At 36.9% G+C, this 22,063-nt stretch overlaps 4 protein-coding genes across 4 annotated transcripts; all 4 read left to right on the forward strand.

Annotated features, from left to right (window-relative positions):
* The first annotated feature begins 407 nt into the window (after positions 1-407).
* On the forward strand, positions 408-989 carry LOC131613356 (uncharacterized). Its single transcript, XM_058885030.1, has one exon. It carries the CDS (start codon positions 408-410, stop codon positions 987-989), a length of 582 nt encoding a protein of 193 aa, XP_058741013.1.
* Positions 990-4,314: 3,325 nt separating this feature from the next.
* Positions 4,315-5,911, forward strand: LOC131608981 (probable aldo-keto reductase 2). The gene is made up of 4 exons (XM_058880591.1): positions 4,315-4,823; positions 4,914-5,086; positions 5,277-5,379; positions 5,476-5,911. Exons 1-4 carry the CDS (start codon positions 4,407-4,409, stop codon positions 5,809-5,811), a joined length of 1,029 nt encoding a protein of 342 aa, XP_058736574.1. The 5' UTR covers positions 4,315-4,406; the 3' UTR covers positions 5,812-5,911.
* Positions 5,912-6,242: 331 nt separating this feature from the next.
* LOC131608985 (probable aldo-keto reductase 2) lies at positions 6,243-8,114 on the forward strand. Its single transcript, XM_058880596.1, has 5 exons — positions 6,243-6,626; positions 6,951-7,148; positions 7,230-7,402; positions 7,479-7,581; positions 7,665-8,114. Exons 1-5 carry the CDS (start codon positions 6,414-6,416, stop codon positions 7,995-7,997), a joined length of 1,020 nt encoding a protein of 339 aa, XP_058736579.1. The 5' UTR covers positions 6,243-6,413; the 3' UTR covers positions 7,998-8,114.
* A 9,265-nt stretch (positions 8,115-17,379) lies between these two features.
* On the forward strand, positions 17,380-18,093 carry LOC131613357 (IN2-2 protein-like). Its single transcript, XM_058885031.1, has 3 exons — positions 17,380-17,586; positions 17,683-17,855; positions 18,090-18,093. The coding sequence occupies exons 1-3, from the start codon at positions 17,380-17,382 to the stop codon at positions 18,091-18,093; spliced, it is 384 nt and encodes a 127-aa protein (XP_058741014.1).
* Positions 18,094-22,063: the final 3,970 nt, after the last annotated feature.

Consider the following 22,063-nt stretch of genomic DNA (forward strand, 5'->3'; position numbering starts at 1 on the left):
GGGTTTGCCACTCATTGTACTTTTAACAAGTATAATTAGCGCACACTGTAGACCTCGCTAAAACAGGAAACCCAAAAAAAAAATATAAAAGAGTTCTAAAAGAATTGGTTCTAAAAGAGTTCTAAATATAAAACCAATTTATGAATACAAACCGATTGTAAACTAGTTTATAAAAATTAACTGGTTCTAAATTGGTTTTAAACTGAACTTAATATGTTTTAGAAATTAATTGGTTTGTTATTAAAAGGGTTATTAAAAACTGAACCGAACCATTAATATGGTTTGGTCTAGTGCAGTTCATGAACCATGAACACCCCTCCTATTTAGGAATTGTAAATGCATTGTAATAGTTAGAATTGTAAAATACAAGTTCATATTGTATTGCAAGATTTCTCTATTATTCTTCTATGGTGTTACTGTTTTTAGTTTTTATAAGGTATCATCGACCAGTGGCTCCGGATTCATCAACCAGTCTCTCGTTTTACTTCACAAATCTCCACCCATTTTCTTCCATTGATCTTCATCCAATGTTCTCTTCAACGATTTGTGTTGAAAGCTTTTCTGGCACTAACAATGTTCATGCTCCATCAAACCAGAACAATGGTTCTTCTTCAAACCATAATAAAGGTTATCAAAATGATACCTTAAATCCCTATTTCATGCATCCCAATGAAAATGCAGCTCTTATTCTAGTTACACCTTTATTGAATGCTGACAATTATCATTCTTGGTCCCGTTCCATGACAATGGCTTTAAGGTCCAATAACAAGCTTCACTTCATCAATGGAGCATTGCCAAGACCATCGAACGAATATGTTCATTCAATAGCTTGGGATAGGTGCAACACTTTGATAATGTCATGGCTAAATAATTCAGTTGAATCAGAGATTTATCAAAGCATCTTGTGGATGGAAACTAGATCCAACATATGGAAAAAGTTGAAAGATAAGTTTTATCATGGTGATATTTTCCGAATCTCGGATATTTAAGAAGAAATTTTCACTTTAAAATAAGGTGGTTGTTCCTGTTAGCTGGAGATTTCGTTTAAGAAGTTGATCTTCGAAGGTTTTAAGTTCGAAGAATGATGGTTACTGATGACCATCTTCGAAGATTTAAAAAAAGGCTACTGATGGCCATGCTTCAAGAAAATGTCTAAGTTAAAACGAAGGAGAGAAGTATCGAAGCTAACACGGAAGATATCTTTGCCAAGACTTAGACATTTCGCGGAAAATTACATAAAGTACTGAAGCTTAATGTATTTCCGTAACATTTTCGAATATAACTATATGGCCACATGTCGAAAAGGACTTGAGCAGGAAGATTTGAATTGCGAAACGGTTTATGTAACTGCACATAGACAGATGGCATCCCCAAAGTTCTCGTGGATAACGTGGCATTAGATTATTGTATGACTGTTAGGGTCAAATTTAGTATAAATAGGAGTCTTAATGATAGGATTTCGTGTGTTCATTTTGTACACATCACTCACATATCGCTCAAGTATCAAGTGTTAAGAGAAAGAGTTCGCTGAGAAATGTACGTATGACACCACCAATTTGAATACATGTGTATTTACTTTTATCAAATATCTTTTCGTTTTCTTTACTTTCCTTGTTTAAACTTTTACTTTCGAAGTCATTTAGTTTCATGCACATTACTTTCCTGCAATTTATATTCTTGCGACTTACATTCTTGCATGTTAATTTTCCTGCAATTTACATTCTCGCAATTTACATGTTTTCTTATTACGATTTATGCGTCGAAGTTACACTAACTCATATAACCAGCGTTATCTCGAATGATTAGTCATTTGAATATAAATTTCTCGAAATCAAAACAAACAGGTATGAACCAAATCACATCAATAAACCTTTCGTTTGACCATGTCCTAGGATCAATCTAGTCGATCCTGCGAGTAACCAAATCATATTTATTATAGTTTGGAGGACTAGCGCTTGTTTACCGGAAATCACCGTAAACAGTTCCATCTCTTTTTATTACACATAATTAAAAGTATTGTGGCAAGAACTAAACAATTTTCGTCACATTCCTACATGTGATTATGCCATATCTTGTATAGCCATTGACAAAATTCTTAGTTACAAAGATTCTGATCAGGTTATCAAATTCTTAATCAGTTTAAATGGCCAATATTCTGTGTTAAATCTGAAATCATGTTAATGAACCATCTTCCAAATGTTTGTAAAGTGTATTTCTTACTTGTTCAACAAGAAATATAGATTGTCACTCCTCTTGATGAATCTAAGCTCTTAGATTTTCCTTCTAGTCAGTCTTAAGGTAGAGGCAATTATTCTTTTCATGGCAAGAATACTAGAGGTGGTTGCCAATCTGGTGGTCGAGGAAGAGGAATCAGAATCTGCACACATTGTGGTATGACTAGTTATACCATAGATACACGCTTTAAGAAGCATGGTTATCCCCCTAATTGGAAGCAACAGGGAAACATAAAAAATTTAGGTCATGACCACACTCATGAATATGGTTCTCAATCTGAGACTAATGAAGAACAACTTAATGAACAAGATTCCTGTCTACTAGCTTTCACTCCATATTAGCACTAAGCTTTATTGACATTATTTCAACAATCATCACATTTGAATTCCCATGGTGTGAACCACATCACCACCCAATCTAAATCAAATACAAGTATTATTTGCATTATTCCCATTAATATTAGGCCTGAATCTTTCATTATAGACACTAGTGCAACTGAATATGTATGTTTCTCCATAAACTTTTTCTCTTGTTTAAAAAGAATTAAACCTACAACTATAAGACTTCCAAATGGTTCATTGGTTACTACAAATTTTGAAGGAACCATTTTCTTTGATACCAATTTTATCTTAACCAATATTTTATGTATATCTTTAGGACTGAAAAATTGTATCAATTCTGTTAATAAGTTTGATTCTAGACATGAAAATGATTGTAACATTTGACATTTAAAACTGTTGTTTTTCGAATTAGAAAATATTGGCACAGAGAAAATTATCGGGACGAGTCGCGTACTAGGTCGCTTTCTTTAAGACGTTTCACCGTACTGCCAGTAATAATGCAAAGTAGTTCGAAATACGATGACGTCTCCAGGATAAAACAGCCCGTTCAGACAATTCGACAATCACTTGCACTATGATGTGTCGTTCAAATTACACCTTCAGATGGTTTATAAACCAGTCGCAGTATCTGGAATAAATTCCAGTCGTTATTCAGAAAAGAAAATATAGATGAAGCAGAGTAGAGAGAGGAGGAAGAATTCGGTTGTGAATTCTAGAGTGCAGAACAAATGTATGAGGGAAATGTATTTATAGGCAAAAGGGATCCAACCGAGTGGACCAAATCGTGGGCGAAAATATAGTGGAAGAGTTGAACCGGCCCAGTCAAGGTAGCCGTTATTTACTTGGTCAGCAAGTTTGGAGGACAAGTAAACCTAGTCAAATTCTAGGTTAAGACTTGGTCTTAGGACACGTCACCAATTTAATTCGGGTTCCAAAAAATTAATTCATGTAGACCGAACCGGACGGACGGACAGCGGCGGCGCGCGCGTGTCTTCTTGGCACATTGGTGTGCCCTTGGGCCCAACAACAATTGTTCAAGTTGAAATATATATACACAACTAATATTTGTGTTCCCTCCAATGTGAGACTTAAAATGAACCTTTTCAAATTCATCTCCATATTAGCTCTTACTTGTATTCATTTATTGCTCATTTAATGTCAATAAATCTTTCCAACTCTTCCTCCAAATTATAATCATTCCAAGTATTCGAACAAAAACTTGGTCATCCTTTATATGAAAAATTGATTGAAATAAATAATTTTTTTCCTTTTGTCAAGTTTGTGCTTAGCTACTCAAAATTCTAAATAATACAATTGTATGAATTATAAAGATCACACATGTTATGTGTATGTAAAATATCTGATGTTAATCAACCAATATTCAAATATATAAATGTATGAACTTTGACAAACATGATCCTTTGCAACCGAGACAGTGTGAAAAGGAGAGAGGAAAAGTCAATTTCATTTTTTGTTCTTATCAAAATTGATTGAGGGGCCACTTTATGACACAAGAAATAATGATAGTTTTTGAAGAATAATATTGAAATTGAAAAATATGGAAAAATAAGAAATCAACCTTTGACCACAAGTATTTGAAGAAAAATATCTTACGGTAAGAAGAAATGCATGCATTGACTAGAATTTCTTGTTGGCCAAGTTTTATGTATTTTTGAACAAAACTTTGACCTTTCTTCTATTGTATGATGATACTGAATTATTATAAATAGAACAAGCAGTGGAAATATAATCATAACTTTCTTTAACTTTGTAACGTCTTTACATAGTAAGATAGAAGATTTATTGAGTATTGTGTTGTGAGACATAGCAATGACAAAAGTAGGAAGAATGAAGTTGGGATCACAAGGTATGGAAGTGTCCTCACAAGGACTTGGTTGCATGAGCATGTCTACAGGTATCTATGGTCCTCCTAAGCCTGAACCTGACATGATTGCTCTCATTCACCATGCCATTCAATCTGGTGTCACTTTTCTTGATACTTCTGATGTCTATGGACCTCACACCAATGAACTCCTTCTTGGAAAGGCTATGAAGGGAGAGGTGAGAGAGAAAGCTGAATTGGCTACGAAATTTGGAGCCAGATTTAGGGAAGGGAAATTTGAGATCCTTGGTGATCCAGATTATGTAAGAGAAGCTTGTGAAGGTAGCTTGAAGAGACTTGATATTAATTCTATTGATCTCTATTATCAACATCGTATTGATACTCGTCTTCCAATTGAAGTCACGGTTCGATTCTTTTCTTTTTCGTTTTACATTAACATGTTATGTTGTCAATCTATCATGTTAGATTGAAATTTTTTTGGTTTTGTTTGTTAGATTGGAGAGCTTAAAAAACTCGTTGAAGAAGGGAAAATAAAATACATCGGTTTGTCTGAGGCCTCACCTGCAACAATCAGAAGAGCACATGCAGTTCATCCAATAACAGCTGTGCAGTTGGAGTGGTCACTATGGTCAAGAGATGTTGAGGAAGAAATAATTCCGACTTGCAGGTGTGATATTTAGTTTGCAAACATTATGAAGCACTAACACAGACACTGGACATGACACAAAAACGCAGACACCAGATCAAATGCAAATACATATGTTGGTGTCTTGTTAGGATCAGAAAGACGCCTTTAATTCAAAATATCGATTCAACATAGATATATGAAGACTAACTTTTATGATTTTGTATCTTAGGGAACTTGGTATTGGAATTGTTGCATATAGTCCTCTCGGGCGAGGATTCTTTTCGTCAGGAAAAAAGTTGGTTGACAACTTGCATCAAGATGACTACCGAAAGGTTTGTCGAAATCATGCTTTTCCAGAAACTCATGTCAATTCCAAGTTAGTTCATTTTGTTAATCAACTCATTTATCTTATGTAAATATTGTTGCAGTATTCGCCTCGATTTCAACCTGAGAACCTGCAGCAGAACCAAACAATATTCAACAAAGTGAATGAACTGGCTGCAAAGAAAGGGTGTACTCCATCTCAGCTTGCACTAGCATGGCTTCATCACCAAGGAAACGACGTGTGCCCGATACCCGGAACAACGAAACTCGAGAACTTTAATGAAAACATTGGTGCTTTGTCTGTGAAACTAACACAAGAAGAATTGACAGAAATTGAGTCATTAGCTGATATTGTGAAGGGTGATAGATATGCGGAGAGTAATAGTACATGGGAGTATTCCGATACGCCACCACTTTCTTCATGGAATGCTGCAAAATGAAGTGGTTTTCTTGCATAATGCTTATACTAGTATTGTAACTTTGGTGTTTCATGCTGTTACCTTTAAGAAATAAATTTGCATCTGTTTTCTTTTCAATGAATTTGGTTATATTTCAGCTACTGTGATTAGTTAAACTTCAGTTTAATGCTTGTTATATAGTCTTAAATCAACTCTAAGCAATTCTTAACCCAGCAATTTTTTATTTTACAAATTCCCAATTAAGAGAGTACCATTTTTATTTTATATTTTAAATGTAAACTAAGTAAGAAAAATATTTATGAAATTATACTAATTTACAAAAATATTTACAAGAATCTTTAGATATTCATAAAAAAAAGTAATTATTAAATAGAAAAAAAAAGTAACAATATCAAGTTATTAAGTATAACCAATTATAGCCAATATAATTCTAGTTTATTTATTTTAGTTAACAAAATAGGAAAGATATAATTTGGAGATTCTACAACCAAATAAAAACAATACTAAAAATAACTAGACCAGGTGGTAGGTAGTATAACTACAACCTTAACTTTGTCTGGCCTTAACATAGTATATATCATAGGATATTTGTCCTTTGCTTCATTTCCTTTCAGAGTCAAACAATGTCAAAAGTTGGAAGAATGAAATTGGGATCTCAGGGAATGGAAGTGTCCCTACAAGGACTTGGATGCATGAGCATGTCTGCTTTCTATGGTCCTCCTAAGCCTGAACCTGACATGATTGCTCTCATCCACCATGCCATTCAATCTGGTGTCACTTTTCTTGATACTTCTGATATCTATGGTCCTCACACCAATGAACTCCTTCTAGGAAAGGTTACCACTTTCTCTTACCCTTTTAGGTTTTCATTTCATTACCTCTTTTGTTTTGATGTGAAAATATGTGGGTATTGTAATTAGGTTTTTGTTGCTACATCATGTTGTATGAGTATGAATGAAATTGGAATATGTATGGTGTATGATTTGATAACTCCTTCTTGGAAAGGTTCTAACTTTCTGTTACCCTTTTAGCTTTTCTTTTCATTACCTCTTTTGAATTTTTTTGGGTATGTTCTATTATGATATTTCAATTTAGTTTTTGTTGCATATTTTGCTATTGGCTTGCATGAAATTGAAATATGTGTGGAAGTTTTGGAATAGGCTTTGAAGGGTGTGAGAGAGAAAGTTCAATTGGCTACGAAATTTGGAGTCAGAGCTAGGGAAGGGAAATTTGAGATTTGTGGTGATCCTGCTTATGTGAGAGAAGCTTGTGAAGGTAGCTTGAAGAGACTTGATATTGATTGTATTGATCTCTATTATCAACATCGTATTGATACTCGTCTTCCAATTGAAGTCACGGTTCGATTCTTTTCGTTACTTTGATTTGATTTTGTAATAACAATGTGTGATGTCCTGAACTTTTTTGTTTTTCTTTGAAAGATTGGTGAGCTTAAGAAACTTGTTGAAGAAGGAAAAATAAAATACATTGGTTTGTCGGAGGCCTCAGCTGCAACAATCAGAAGAGCGCATGCTGTTCATCCAATAACAGCTGTGCAGTTGGAGTGGTCATTATGGTCAAGAGATGTCGAGGAAGAAATAATTCCGACTTGCAGGTAAGATTTTTAGTTTATAAACAATATGTTTTCTCTTGTCGATTCTAACTTGATGAGTTATGATTTTGTTTCATAGGGAACTTGGTATTGGAATTGTTGCATATAGTCCTCTAGGGCGAGGATTCTTTTCATCAGGAACAAAGTTACTTGAGAACTTGCAACAGGATGACTACCGGAAGGTTTGTGGAAAACATGCTCTTAAAGAAACTCATGTCGATTACTAGTTCACTTTCTTAATCAACTCACTTACCTTATGTTGCAGCATTTGCCTCGGTTTCAACCTGAAAATCTGCAGCAGAACCAAACTATATTTGACAAAGTTAATGAACTGGCTGCAAGGAAAGGGTGTACTCCATCTCAGCTTGCACTAGCATGGCTTCATCACCAAGGGAACGACGTGTGCCCGATTCCTGGAACAACCAAAGTTGAGAACTTGAATCAAAACATTGGTGCTTTATCGGTTAAACTGACACCAGAAGAATTGGCAGAAATTGAGTCATTAGCAGATGCTGTTAGGGGTGATAGATATGCGGAGGGTATAAGTACATGGAAGGATTCCGATACTCCACCACTCTCTTCATGGAAAGCTGCATAATGAAGTGCTTTTCTTGCTTCATGTCTTGTATTGTATTGTACCTTTGGTGTTTGGAACTGTTACTTTCAAGAAATAATGTTATGAAAATAACACTTTATGGTTCAGTTGCTTCGTAAACCGGCATTGTCTATGCTTTTCTTATCTAAATTGTTTATCAGTCGTTTTGTGGCATTTTGAGCAATTTAAAGCAGTTGGACCGTGATCCATTGGTCTTGTTAGTTTGATGTCAAAGTTCATATTTTAAAATATTGCTGCCCACCTGACCGCCAGAAAACGCCTCGCCAGGAGAAAGATGACACATGGAAAACACAGGGACCTCCCTCTTTAAATTGTATAAATATGAGAATGGAGAAGCTTAATTTTTCCAAGCAAATAATAGTGACTCAAATGATATCCCTCTAATGTCAACAACAAAAATGGATCAAGATAAATTCAATTTGTGGTAGCTAGATACAAAGTTCATCAATTACATAATCGGGAATAAGGAGTGGTTTTTGAAACTTGATAATTATTTGAAAATGAATAATAATTTTGCAGATAACATCTAAGTAGTGTCAGAAGGAATTGGAAATTCTTTTATTCAAAGGAGAGATTTGCAATAATCAATCATAAATGAAGTGTAGTAAGTTCCTTCCATGACATTAAATCTAAAACACCTAGGTTAATTACTTGAGAAGAACAATTAGATGAAATTGTTGAATAGTGTAGTGGTAGAATTTGGATATGATTATGAGGGAGGCGAGGGGCACAGTCTTGGCTAGGGGTATGTAAAATATTCAATTGTGAGAAGCAAATTCATAATCAAATTTAAATCCGTTTTAGATATTCGAATATAATTAAACGGTTATTAACTGGTTTAGTTATTGATTGATTTGGTTATCCATCCATATAATTCAAATATAATTAAATAGTTATTAACCGGTTAAGTTATTTTTAGATTTCGTCATAATCCAGTTATTATCCAAAATCCTAAATTAATTCAAATAATTCAACTATAAAAATTTTAATTTTTAAAATAAAAAAATATTTTTAAAATTGGATTATTTAAAAAAACCGATTATACAACCATACACACTCTTACTCTGACCCATATTACCTTACCAAATCTCCGTTGCACTAGTTGGCGCCTTAGTTTAGGCATCTACTCGTTGTTTAATGCAAAGGATGGAACTATAGTTTACTACCATACTCAAGAACCAGTTGCCGATGTGATGACAAATGACAAAGCCTTTGAAACTTGACGCGTTTGTGAAATTGCGCAACCTATTAGGAGTGTGTCAACAACCCCTAATAAACAGATGGTTAGTATTCCCTCTGGTCTCATTTATAAGAAAAGATTTCTCTTTTAGATACATTGAATAAATAATGTATCTGGACAATATATTGTCCAAATACATTCTTTATTCAATGTATCTAAAAAGAAAATATTTTCTTATAAATGAGACATGAGGTAGTAACATTTAGTTTAAGTGAGGATACTAAAATTGTATTTTTCTTTTCATGTTAATTTATTGTTGATTAATTAGAATAAGCAATGTTAATGCTATTAATGAGTTGTTGCTTTTACCTATTCCTTTGCTACTATCCCACCTTTTTAGTGTTGGTTAATGTGAACTATTTTTTCTCTGACTCAGTTTCTGTGCAAGACTATTTAAAAGCTATTTCTTTTATTCAATTCGACAAGAAATATTCACTCTCAACTATTATTTTGTAAACACGTCTCCTTCACATTCTCACGGCAAACACAAACAAACAAATTAAAAACAAATTACAAGCAAGTTTTTCTTAAGAATGTCTTTACATAATATGATTGTTGGCTATGTATCAGCAACTCAGGTTGGAGCCATATGAAATGCACACTACATTTCAATATGCAGAAACTGAAGGAAAGTGCCACCGACTACGAGAAGGCATGCTTTTCGATGACCCGCCTGAATACTATAATCCTCCTGGTAATGTGTGAATACACTAGTTCCATAATTTTCCTTAATTATAGCTGCTGAGAACTAAAAGTTTATGTATACTGTCTATACTATAATATGATATTTTATAAGAGATGGAGGGCCGAAGCCCGAAAGAGAAAAAATACAAAGAAGCCAAAAAAAAAAATACTAATCCCTAATGAGTCTGCCGCCATAAAGGGCCAGATGAAGTCAGGTGATTTCTAATGAACAATATAGTTCTTGTCGATACTACCACATTTAGCGAGCGCATCCGCACAGATTGGTGATTCGATTAGCATACGAAATAACAACAATCTCATACTCCCTCCGTCCTACAATGAGTGACCCATTTGGAATAAAATTAAGTCCCAAAATGAATGACCCGTTTCAATTTTCAATGCACTTTTTTCAATTCTACCCTCCAATTATTAAAAAGTTCACCATTCTCAATACATTATAAGGGCATTATAGTAAAAATAATATTATCTCTCTTACTTTTTTACACTTTTATTAATATGTGTGAAATGGTGTGCTGGGTCACTCATTGTGGGACGGAGGAAGTACAAGCTATTTGGTCCTTAATCTGACGCAGAATTGGAACATAGTCTTGGTTACAAGCCTCCCCTTTCTCTATTGCAGTAACCACTATATTTGAATCCACATTCAACTCCACCCTCCAAAAACCCATGGAAAGTGTGAGTTTTAATCTTTCAAAAACTCCCTAAAATTCAGCAAGAATAGCACTGCATCTTCCTAGGTGTTTGAAAAAAATTTCCCTTCCATTCTCCATTGAGATCTCTAATGATTCCTCCACATTCAGCCTCCCTACCATTTTTGCTCGCTCCATCCGTATTAAGCTTTAGCATACTCGCAATAGGCGACTTCCATCCAACATAAATACTCCCACTCCTCGTAACGACATTTCTTGCTAGAGGATATAGCATCATAATCCTGCTTCCTCTTGAAAATATGGCAAATAGGGTTAAGAGGTCTTACATAGCTGTCATCATGTACCTCATGTACCTCCATATATCTCCAAGTGTATGGCACGCTATCATCCACGTATGACTCCACCCCTTGTTACTCATTCCAGTAATCCACTTCTTGATGTCTACCGTGAAAAACTCAGTCATCAAATCACTAGGAAAAAGACTTTTCCAAATTGTAAGGCACTTAAGACAATACGTCAATAATTTATTGAATAATTTCGTTAATAGTAATTAACGTGTTTCACTACGTGATGGAAATGTCATATTTCACTCATTTAACAAATTTTAAATGAGGTCAGTAGTTTAAGTTGATGTCATAATTCACTCTGAAAACTAAACTCAATTCCCTTTAATTTGAGCATTAATATGGTATGTGTTAAAACATAAGCCCACTTAGTTTTAGGCCCATTCACTTAACCCATTGTAATATAGCCCAATCCTGTTTAGTACCTATGCTATATATACTGTACCATGTACCGCTTGATGACTTAATGGAAAATATATTGAAATTTTCACATTCACTTTTGGTTTTAATGTTTCCGCTGACACTTGTCAACATGGTATCAGTAGAGTAAAACTACTCTGATCCTTTCTCTCACCTGAGATCTTATCTCATCTTCTTCTCTTTGGCTGCATCCAACAATACGTGGCTCACTCTTATCCCCTCCCTTCAGAGTTTTTTCTTTTTTCATCCATATCTGGTTTTTCACCTTTTTTCCGTCTCTCTCGCGTTTTCTTTTTCCTCTCTTTTCTTTCCCATTCTTCTTCGTCGTTCTTGCCAATCTTTCACCCGAACCCTTTCAATCTTGCTTCATCTTTCTTCTTGATCTCCTCCAATGTCTTCCGACGAAGAACCAAACACACCAAAAACCACACCGCGTCCCGATCCAACCACGAAACCCGCATCCAACAATCGTACATATCAAACCGATATGCTTGATCCATTCTATATGCACCCCAGTGACAACCCCGGCCTCTCCATCGTCTCACCATCTCTTAACAATTCAAACTTCCATTCATGGTCCCGTGCAATCAAACTTGCTCTTCGTTCCAAGAACAAATTAGGGTTCATCGATGGAACCCTAATTCGCCCAAATTCTCTTGATTCCAAATACCTAGCCTGGGATCGTTGCAACAATATGGTAATGTCATGGATCACAAACTCTATTGAGAAAGACATTTCTGAAAGCGTCTTATGGATGGACACAGCTAAAGAAATCTGGGATGAGCTCCATGAACGCTACCACCAAGGCGACATTTTTCGCATCTCTGATCTCCAAGAAGAGATCTATGCCCAAAAGCAAGGTGATCAGAACATCACTCAATACTTCACCAAACTCAAGAAACTCTGGCAAGAATTTGACAATTTTCGCCCAATTCCACACTGCACTTGTATTCCTACATGTACCTGTCTACTAACAACCACCATCAAAGCATATCGTGACAACGACTATGTCATCCGCTTCCTAAAAGGGCTCAATGAATGCTATGCTCCGGTTCGTGCTCAGATCATGCTCATGACCCCATTGCCACCTATCAACAAAGTCTTTTCCCTTCTCATTCAGCAAGAACGCCAAATTACTCAACCTGTCGAAGAAGACAAGCTCCTTGCTCAACTTGGCAAATCCTATCCAAAGAATCGCTCCCCTGAGAACCAATACAAAAATACCTCTGGCAACAAATCCAAGGGCGTCAAGATCTGTTCCTACTGCAACAAAACAGGGCACACCATTGAAGTTTGCTTCAAAAAGCATGGTCTTCCACCTTATCTGAAGAAACCTGTCATTGCCCAAGCCACGACTGAAGAACTGCCCCAAGATGCAACAAGTGACACACCATCTTCCACAAGTCAATCCGTCTTAACTCCAGATCAACAACTTGCCCTTTTGGCTCTCCTTCAACAAACAGTTTCCACCAACAACAATACGGTGCAACACCTACAAACATCACACTCAGGTACGCAACCTACTGTCCTCACTCTTAGAAACATAGGATCTTCTGACTGGTTACTTGACACAGGGGCCACAGATCATGTCTGTCACTCCAAACACATGTTTCAATCTCTGAAAACTATTTCCCCTATAAACATTCGCCTCCCAAATGGGGCTCTAATAACCACTAACCAGTCTGGTTCTGTGCATTTCTCTGATAACTTGCATATTCACGATGTTCTGTACATACCAACTTTCTTTACCAACATAATCTCTGTTTCAAAACTATGCATTTCTTTGAACTGTACTCTTCAATTTACACCTACTCACTGTCTCATACAGGGGACCCCTACCCTGATGACGATTGGTGCAGCTAGGATGCAACACGGGCTTTACTCCCTCAATCTCACTAGTTTCACAAATAAACTCCCCATCACTCATGTTCCCCATCCCCATAGTCATATGTTGAATTCTCTATGGCACAATCGCTTAGGTCACACCTCTTATGAGACTTTACAACATATTAATAAAGTTTTCAAATTGCCTCAATTATCCAAATGCACTATGCCATGTGATGCTTGTTTTTATGCCAAACAGAAACGTTTATCTTTCCCTGATAGTAACAGCACTAGTAACAAATGTTTTGACCTTGTCCATATGGACATTTGGGGTCCCGTTTCTACTGTTTCTATGCAAGGACACAAATATTTTTTGACTGTTATTGATGACTACAGTAGATACTCCTGGATTTTTTTAATGAAAAATAAATCTGAAACGTCTATGATCATTCAATCTTTTGTTAAACATGTTCAAACACAATTTAATAGCACAATAAGGACAATAAGATCTGATAATGGCCCTGAGTTTTTTTTAAAAACTTTTTACCAATCTCAGGGAATCCATCATCAGACTTCCTGTACTTACACACCCCAACAGAATGGTCTTGTCGAACGCAAGCACCAACACCTTCTTGGGGTAACCCGTGCTATCCTTTTCCAATCTCACACCCCTAAAATTTTATGGTCGTATGCCTTAAACTATGCTGTCTACATCATAAATCGTCTACCCTCTAAACTTTTGCAGCATGAATCTCCCTATTACCGCCTATATAACACCATCCCTGATTATGCTTCTATAAAGACATTTGGATCTCTTGTTTTTGCTTGCAGCAAACCTGTTGCTAGAACTAAACTTGACACTAGGTCAAGAAAATGCATATTCATTGGTTTTAAACATGGTGTTAAAGGTTGCATATTATATGACATCTTGCATAATAACATTTTTATATCTCGTGATGTGGTTCATTTTGAGACAATATTTCCCCTTGCCAACACCACCTCCACCACACAAATCACACCTCAACCTATACACCACACCAACTTTGATGACACAACTGAACCCTATAATTCCACCACTCCACCTCAATCACCAACACAGCCCACTCCTACAACACAATCAACCCAAACCTCCCCAAATGATTCAGCATCACCACCCCCCACGCTGCCAACTCCTCATAACACACCAGATGCCACCACCTCCCACCAAACCCCCATTCCTGAAACAAACACCAGAAAATCCTCTCGGATTTCCAAACCTCCCACCTACCTCAAGGACTATCATTGCTCCCTCCTAACAGGTAACACTAACCACAACATCTTCTCAACACCAGGTAAAAATCTTTACCCCATCTCAGATTTCATTAATTATGATAATTTATCATTTACTCACAAACTATTTAATTTAAACATCACCACTGTTAAGGAACCAACAACCTATTCTGCTGCTATCCTAGATGCCAACTGGAAACAAGCCATAACAGCAGAACTAGAGTCCCTTAAAAACACCAACACCTGGGTACTCACTCCCCTACCCCACAACAAAAGAGCCATAGGCTGCAAATGGATCTTCAAACACAAATACAACCCAGATGGCACTATCCACAGATACAAAGCCCGCCTCGTGGCCAAAGGCTTCAACCAAACACAAGGCCTCGACTATTTAGAAACTTTCAGCCCCGTTATAAAAATGACCACAATCAGATTACTTCTTTCCATTGCAGCCTCACTTAAATGGCATGTCCATCAGTTGGACATCAACACCGCCTTCCTACACGGAGACCTCGACGAAGAAGTTTACATGAAATGCCCCCCTGGTCTAACAAATTCAAAAAACTTGGTCTGCAAACTTACCAAGTCCATATACGGACTCAAACAAGCCAGCCGTCAGTGGAACTTTAAGCTCACCACCACTCTGACTCAGCTTGGCTTCATACAATCAAAATCCGATTACTCATTATTTACTAACAAATCTGACATTGGTTTTACTGCAGTTTTGGTCTATGTCGATGATTTGATTCTTGCAGGTACCGACATCAAAAAGATTGAACATCTCAAGCAAGTTCTGGACAACAAATTTAGCATAAAAGACTTAGGTCACATACGATACTTCCTTGGTTTCGAACTTGCTCGATCATCAAAAGGCATCACATTATGCCAACGAAAGTACTGCTTAGATCTACTAGAAACCACTGGTCTGCTAGGAGCAAAACCGGCCAGCACACCAATGGATCCATCCCACAAACTTGACAACACTGACGACCCTCCTTTAACAGATCCAACACAGTACAGAATAATAATCGGTAAGCTGCTCTATTTAACACATTCTCGCCCTGACATTGTCTACTCTGTTTGCAGGCTCAGCCAATACATGTCCACACCTACACAAACGCACCTGCAGGCAGCACATCGCATCATCAGATACCTCAAAACAGCACCATCAATGGGACTATTTTTTCGCGCTGCTTCACCTCTCGTTCTCACAGGATTCACCGACTCTGACTGGGGAGCTTGCCCCGTTACACGACGCTCCACCACTGGATTCTCATTCTTCCTCGGAGACAACTTAATAAGCTGGAAATCGAAGAAACAACCTGTGGTATCTCGCTCATCATCAGAAGCGGAATACCGAGCCCTCGCCAACACATCTTGTGAAGCTCAATGGCTACTATATTTACTCCAAGATTTCAACATCAACCACCCAGCACCGGTCAACATCTACTGCGACAATCAAAGCGCAATTCACATCGCCACAAATCCTATCTTTCACGAAAGAACAAAGCATATCGAAATGGACTGTCACCTTGTTCGCGACAAAATCCAATCCAAGACAATACATCTGATGCCGATCAACTCCAACAACCAAATAGCTGACATATTCACTAAATCTTTACACTCTGGACCGTTTCAATCACTGTTTTCAAAACTAGGAATGCTCAACATCCATTCCAGTTTTAGGGGGGGTGTTAAAACATAAGCCCACTTAGTTTTAGGCCCATTCACTTAACCCATTGTAATATAGCCCAATCTTGTTTAGTACCTATGCTATATATACTGTACCATGTACCGCTTGATGACTTAATGGAAAATATATTGAAATTTTCACATTCACTTTTAGTTTTAATGTTTCCGCTGACACTTGTCAACAGTATGAACGAGATTTATAATGAGGTCAGGACATGTAGTTTAAGTTGATGTTGTTGTGCTGAAATATGTAGAAATCGCCTATACAGGTTTTATGAAGAAAGGGTGAAACTTCAAGATTTCACCTATATATTTTAGGTTATATGCATATACATGTCTAGTCCTGTATAATTATGTAGTTACATGATTTTAATTCAGAAATTAGTTGAGTTTAGATGGTAAAAAGTATAGAAAATACAAATAGGCTTAATTTATGAAATTCCAAGTAAGTTACATAGATAAGAGTAGTTGATTTAGAATAGTTTAACTGACTATTAAGTTATAGAATGAATACACTTAAGTATTACGGGTCAATAGGGATTTTTCAGAAAAGGTTTGAAAAATTAGGCAAAGGCGAGCGGTGAAGTTGAGTACACAAACTAAATTAATCCTAAAACTAAAATGGACTTGTGAAAAATGTCACCCGACATTTTAAACCTTAATTAATCCTAAAACTAAATTGGACATATGAACCCAACATTTTAAACTTAGGAACCACGCTCCACGGTTCAAAGTTAGCCATTAAGAAATTTAGAAAAAATAAATTATGGGTAAAACTAAATCAAGAATAAACAGTAAACCGTGGATTGGGGGCTCCCATAATTAAATTTAAAGATTATTTTTAATTTAATTTTACCCATAATTTAATATTTCTAAATTACATAAGGCTCACCTTGAATCGTGTATCGTGGATTCCTAATTTTATGATGTTGAGCCTTGTTCACACACCCAATTTAGTTTTAGAATTAATTAAATTTTACCTAGTTCACACGTCCAATTTAATTTTAGGATTAATTTCGTTTGTTTGTGTAGTCAACTTCAGCTCTTGCCTATGCCTAATTTTTTAGCTTTTCTCGGAAAGGTTATCACTTTCATTTACCCTTTTAGCTTTTCTTTTCATTACCTCTTTTGTTTTGGTGGGAAAATATATGGGTATTGCAATTTATATTTTACTGCATCATGTGGTTTGCATGAGTATGATTTGATGAAGTATGAAAACTATGGAATGGGCTTTGAAGGGGGTGAGAGAGAAAGTTCAGTTGGCTACTAAGTTTGGAGTGAGAGGAGGTGATGAGAAGTTTGAGATCAGTGGTGATCCAGCTTATGTGAGGGAAGCTTGTGAAGGTAGCTTGAAGAGACTTGATATTGATTCTATTGATCTCTACTATCAACATCGTATTGATACTCGTGTTCCAATTGAAGTCACGGTTTGAACCTTTACCTTACTCTCTTTGACTGATATATTAACTACTTTGATTGTAACATTATGTGATGAGTGTAAGTTTTTCGGTTTTGTTTGCTAGATTGGGGAGCTTAAGAAACTTGTTGAAGAAGGGAAAATAAAATACATTGGTTTGTTTGAGGCCTCGGCTGCAACAATTAAAAGAGCGCATGTAATACATCCTATAACAGCTGTGCAGTTGGAGTGGTCACTGTGGCCAAGAGATGTTGCAGAAGAAGTTATTCCAACTTGCAGGTGTGATATTTTGTTTACTATCATTATGTTTGGTTATCTAGCATTTCTCATTCTAGTACTTTGAAAAATTACAATGATACAATGTTATGTAGCTTGACACAAAGTGATTGATTGTATATATGTCAACATGTCGTTGTCGTGTTAGTGTTGGATACCAAACATGTCTTTAATCTGAAGTATTTATGCTGCATAGATATGCAATCTAACTTCATGAGTTATAATTTTCTGTTTCAGGTAACTTGGTATTGGAATTGTGGCATATAATCCTCTTAGGCGAGGATTCTTTTTATTTGGAACAAAGTTGCTTGAGAACTTGTCACATGATGATTACCGAAAGGTTTGTGGAAACATGTTCTTACATAAAGTCATGTCAATTAGTTGTTCAATCACATATTCTTCTATTCTTAACTCTCTTCAAAATTTTGTATATTAAAATTAGTCTTACATTTATAATCATAGTAATATATATTTGTGAATTATTTAAGCTTATTTGAGCAATTAAAAGTAGTTGAACCATAATCCATAGGTAATTTTAGTTTAATGTCGAAGTTCATATTTTAAAGTTTTGCTGTAAACTTTGATTTTATGTAATTCTCTTTTGGAAGGCACCTATTCAAATTACAGACAGATACTGGAGTAGGAAAAAGCCAACACTTCAATTGACTTGGAACCAAAAACCAATGCAAATCAACCTCTAGCAAACTACTCTAACAGCAAAGGCATTCTAATTAAACAGCAAAATAATTCAAATGACCAAGGCAGACTAACAGACATTAATTCCTATAGAAAAATTGCACCAGTGACCAGACTAGTCCAAGTTCTACTGTTGCAGCAGCACTGCCAGAGACTTTCCTGCCCACCTGACCGCCAGAAAACCCCTCGCCAGGAGAAAGATGACACATGGAAAACACAGGGACCTCCCTCTTATATAATTTAAAGTCTTTACAGCCTCCAAACATGCATTTAGACTTTCCAACTTAGACATTCTTTTGGATTTGAAATCTATTGATTAAGAGGAAACATAAACCCTCTCACTTGATTCACCAATGTGGGGATCTGAACGTCTTTAAAAAAAATAACTAAAGAAGAAACAGTTAAAGGTGAGTGAGGCACACTCAAGAAAGCTTAGGGTGGTGATGATAAGCTCAAGAAGGTCAAGATTAAAGAATTAAGATGTCTGTTGTGAAAAACGATACCAATAACAAAGTACAATAGGGAATTAGAGAGGATAAGAAGAACACAAGAATTGGTTATAACTGCTATTCTTTCACTTTCTCTTAGAACAAGATTACAAGTTTACAAGAATAACAAATAACCTCTCTCACCCTAAATTAGGATTTGCAGCTTAGCAATGATGAGAGACTAGTATGTTATTTATAATAAAACCTAACATACTAACTAATGGGCTTTTTCAGCAAGGCCCATTACACAAGCCAACTTAATAAACAAGCTAACTTAACAAATTATGATTTAAACACTAAAACCTAATTTAACATGCTAACAACTCTAGCATCTTCGACATCTGCATGCTAGACCCATCTTCGACTACAGCATGCACACTACGACACCAGCATGTGAACAATCCTTCGACTTCATGCTTAACTCTGTCGAACTGTCGAACCAAGAAGCTACCCTTCGACAATACTAGAGTTTGATCCAATATCTCACAAATCTCCACCTTGCACCTAACTCTACAACGTCAAGGAACAAACTAGCTTTCTTCATGCAGCTTTATCAACTGCATACAGTGGAAAAACTTGCAACTCGGCAATGTTTTGGTGATCATATCAGCAGCATTGTCTTCAGTCGAAACCTTCAGCACTTGGACTTCTCCACGCTCGATTACTCCTCTGACGAAATGCAGCCTCACATCAATGTGCTTAGTTCGCTCATGATAGGCTGAATTCTTCGACAGATGTATTGCACTCTGACTATCACATTTAACAGTGATACTTCGACCTTGAAGTTTCAGTTCCTTTGCAAAACCTTCAAGCCACAAGGCTTCTTTCACAGCTTCAGTTAAGGCAATATACTCCGCTTCAGTGGTTGATAGAGCAACAACCTTCTGAAGTGTTGCTTTCCAACTAATTGCTGTGCCAAACATAGTGAAAACATATCCAGAAATAGATTTTCTGGAATCCATACAACCTGCATAATCAGAGTCGACATATCCTTCTATTACTGCTTTACTATTTTCACCCAAGGCTCCACCATAAATTAGGACTCTATTCAGAGACCCATTTATGTACCTTAAAATCCACTTCAATGCTTGCCAGTGAGCCTTTCCAGGATTCGCCATGTACCTGCTTACAAGACTTACTGCGTATGCTATGTCGGGTCTAGTACAGACCATAGCATACATCAAAGAACCGACTATATTAGCATATGGGATGCTATTCATATAGGCTCTTTCGACATCAGTACTGGGACACTGATCAATACTCAGCTTGAATTGAGGGTTTGTTGGAGTCACAACTGGCTTCGAATTCGACATACCAAACTTTTCAAGAATCTTCCGTAGATATGCCTCTTGAGATAGGCATAACTTCGACTTCTTTCTATCTCTTCGAATGTCAATTCCAAGAATCCTGGAAGCAGCTCCCAGATCCTTCATATCGAACTCCTTATTGAGTTCAGCCTTCACCCTCGTCACATCTTCAACATTGTTGCTTGCTATGAGAATATCATCCACATAAAGCAACAAAATAACAAATGAATTACCAGGTCGAAATCTGAAGTAAACGCAGTGGTCGAACTGACTTCTAATGAAACTTATGCGTGCCATGAACTTGTCGAATCTCCTATTCCACTGTCGAGGAGATTGTTTCAGCCCATACAAAGATCTCTTTAACTTGCACACATAATCTTCCTTCCCCTTTTCGACATACCCTTCAGGTTGCCTCATCAGGATCGTTTCATCTAGATCACCATACAAGAACGCAGTCTTCACATCCATCTGTTCCAGTTCAAGATCGAACTGTGCCACCATGGCAAGCAACATTCGAATGGACCTATGCTTCACAACAGGAGAAAACACATCATTGAAGTCGACACCTTCTTTCTGAGTGAAACCCCTTGCAACTAACCTTGCCTTGTATCTTTTCGACGTCACTCCTTCAATTCCTTCCTTAACTTTGAAAATCCATTTACAGCTGACTAACCTTGCCCCAACAGGTTTCTTGATCAGTTCCCAAGTGTGATTATCATGAAGAGATTTCATCTCATCATCCATGGCCTTCAGCCATTCAGTCTTATTTCGACTCCTCATAACTTCCTTATAGTCTCTAGGTTCTTCGTCTAGAACCTCACTTGCAGAGATTAAGGCATAAGCTATAAGATCTGCATATCCAAGTCTCTGAGGTGGCTTGATGACTCTTCTCGACCTATCTCTCGACAATAGGTAGTCATCGTCAGTTTCCTCAACTTCAGCATCTTCTGCTTCTTCTTCGACTTCATCTGGGATATGCAATTCAGCATCAACATGCTCCACCTCAACAGGAATCTCTACCTGTTCCAGCTCTTCGTCATATGTTTCTGTACTTCGACCAACATCATTAGTTTTCTTAAAAGCCATTTCAGCTTCATTGAAAACTACATCTCGACTGGTGATACACCTCCTGTGACCTGGCTCTAGGCACCATAGCCTATAAGTTTTGACTCCTTCAGGGTATCCCATGAACATGCATTTCAGAGCTCTAGGTTCGACCTTGTCTTGCCTAATGTGAGCATAGGCTACGCAGCCAAATACTCTCAGTTTGTCGAGATCTGGTGGATGTCCCGACCAAACTTCTTCAGGTGTCTTCATATCTAACGCTGTCGAAGGACATCTGTTTATCAGATATGTTGCTGTCGAAACAGCCTCAGCCCAGAACACCTTTGTTAACCCCGCACTAGTCAACATGCATCTGACTCTCTCCAAAATAGTTCGATTAAACCTTTCAGCCAAACCATTTTGCTGTGGAGTACCTGCAGTAGTTCTATGCCTTGCAATACCAGAGGCAGCACAAAAACTGTTGAATACCTCATTGCAAAATTCAAGGCCATTGTCGGTTCTCAACCTCTTGACCTTTCTGCCAGTCTGATTTTCAACCAGAGTCTTCCAACTTTTGAAATTCTCAAAAGTTTCATCCTTAGTCTTCTGGATGAATACCCATAATTTTCTGGAATAATCATCTACTATGGATAGGAAATACCTTGCCCCAGAATGT

Source organism: Vicia villosa, linkage group LG6 (assembly GCF_029867415.1).
Source record: "Vicia villosa cultivar HV-30 ecotype Madison, WI linkage group LG6, Vvil1.0, whole genome shotgun sequence".
In the NCBI taxonomy this organism is placed as follows: Eukaryota; Viridiplantae; Streptophyta; class Magnoliopsida; order Fabales; family Fabaceae; genus Vicia; species Vicia villosa.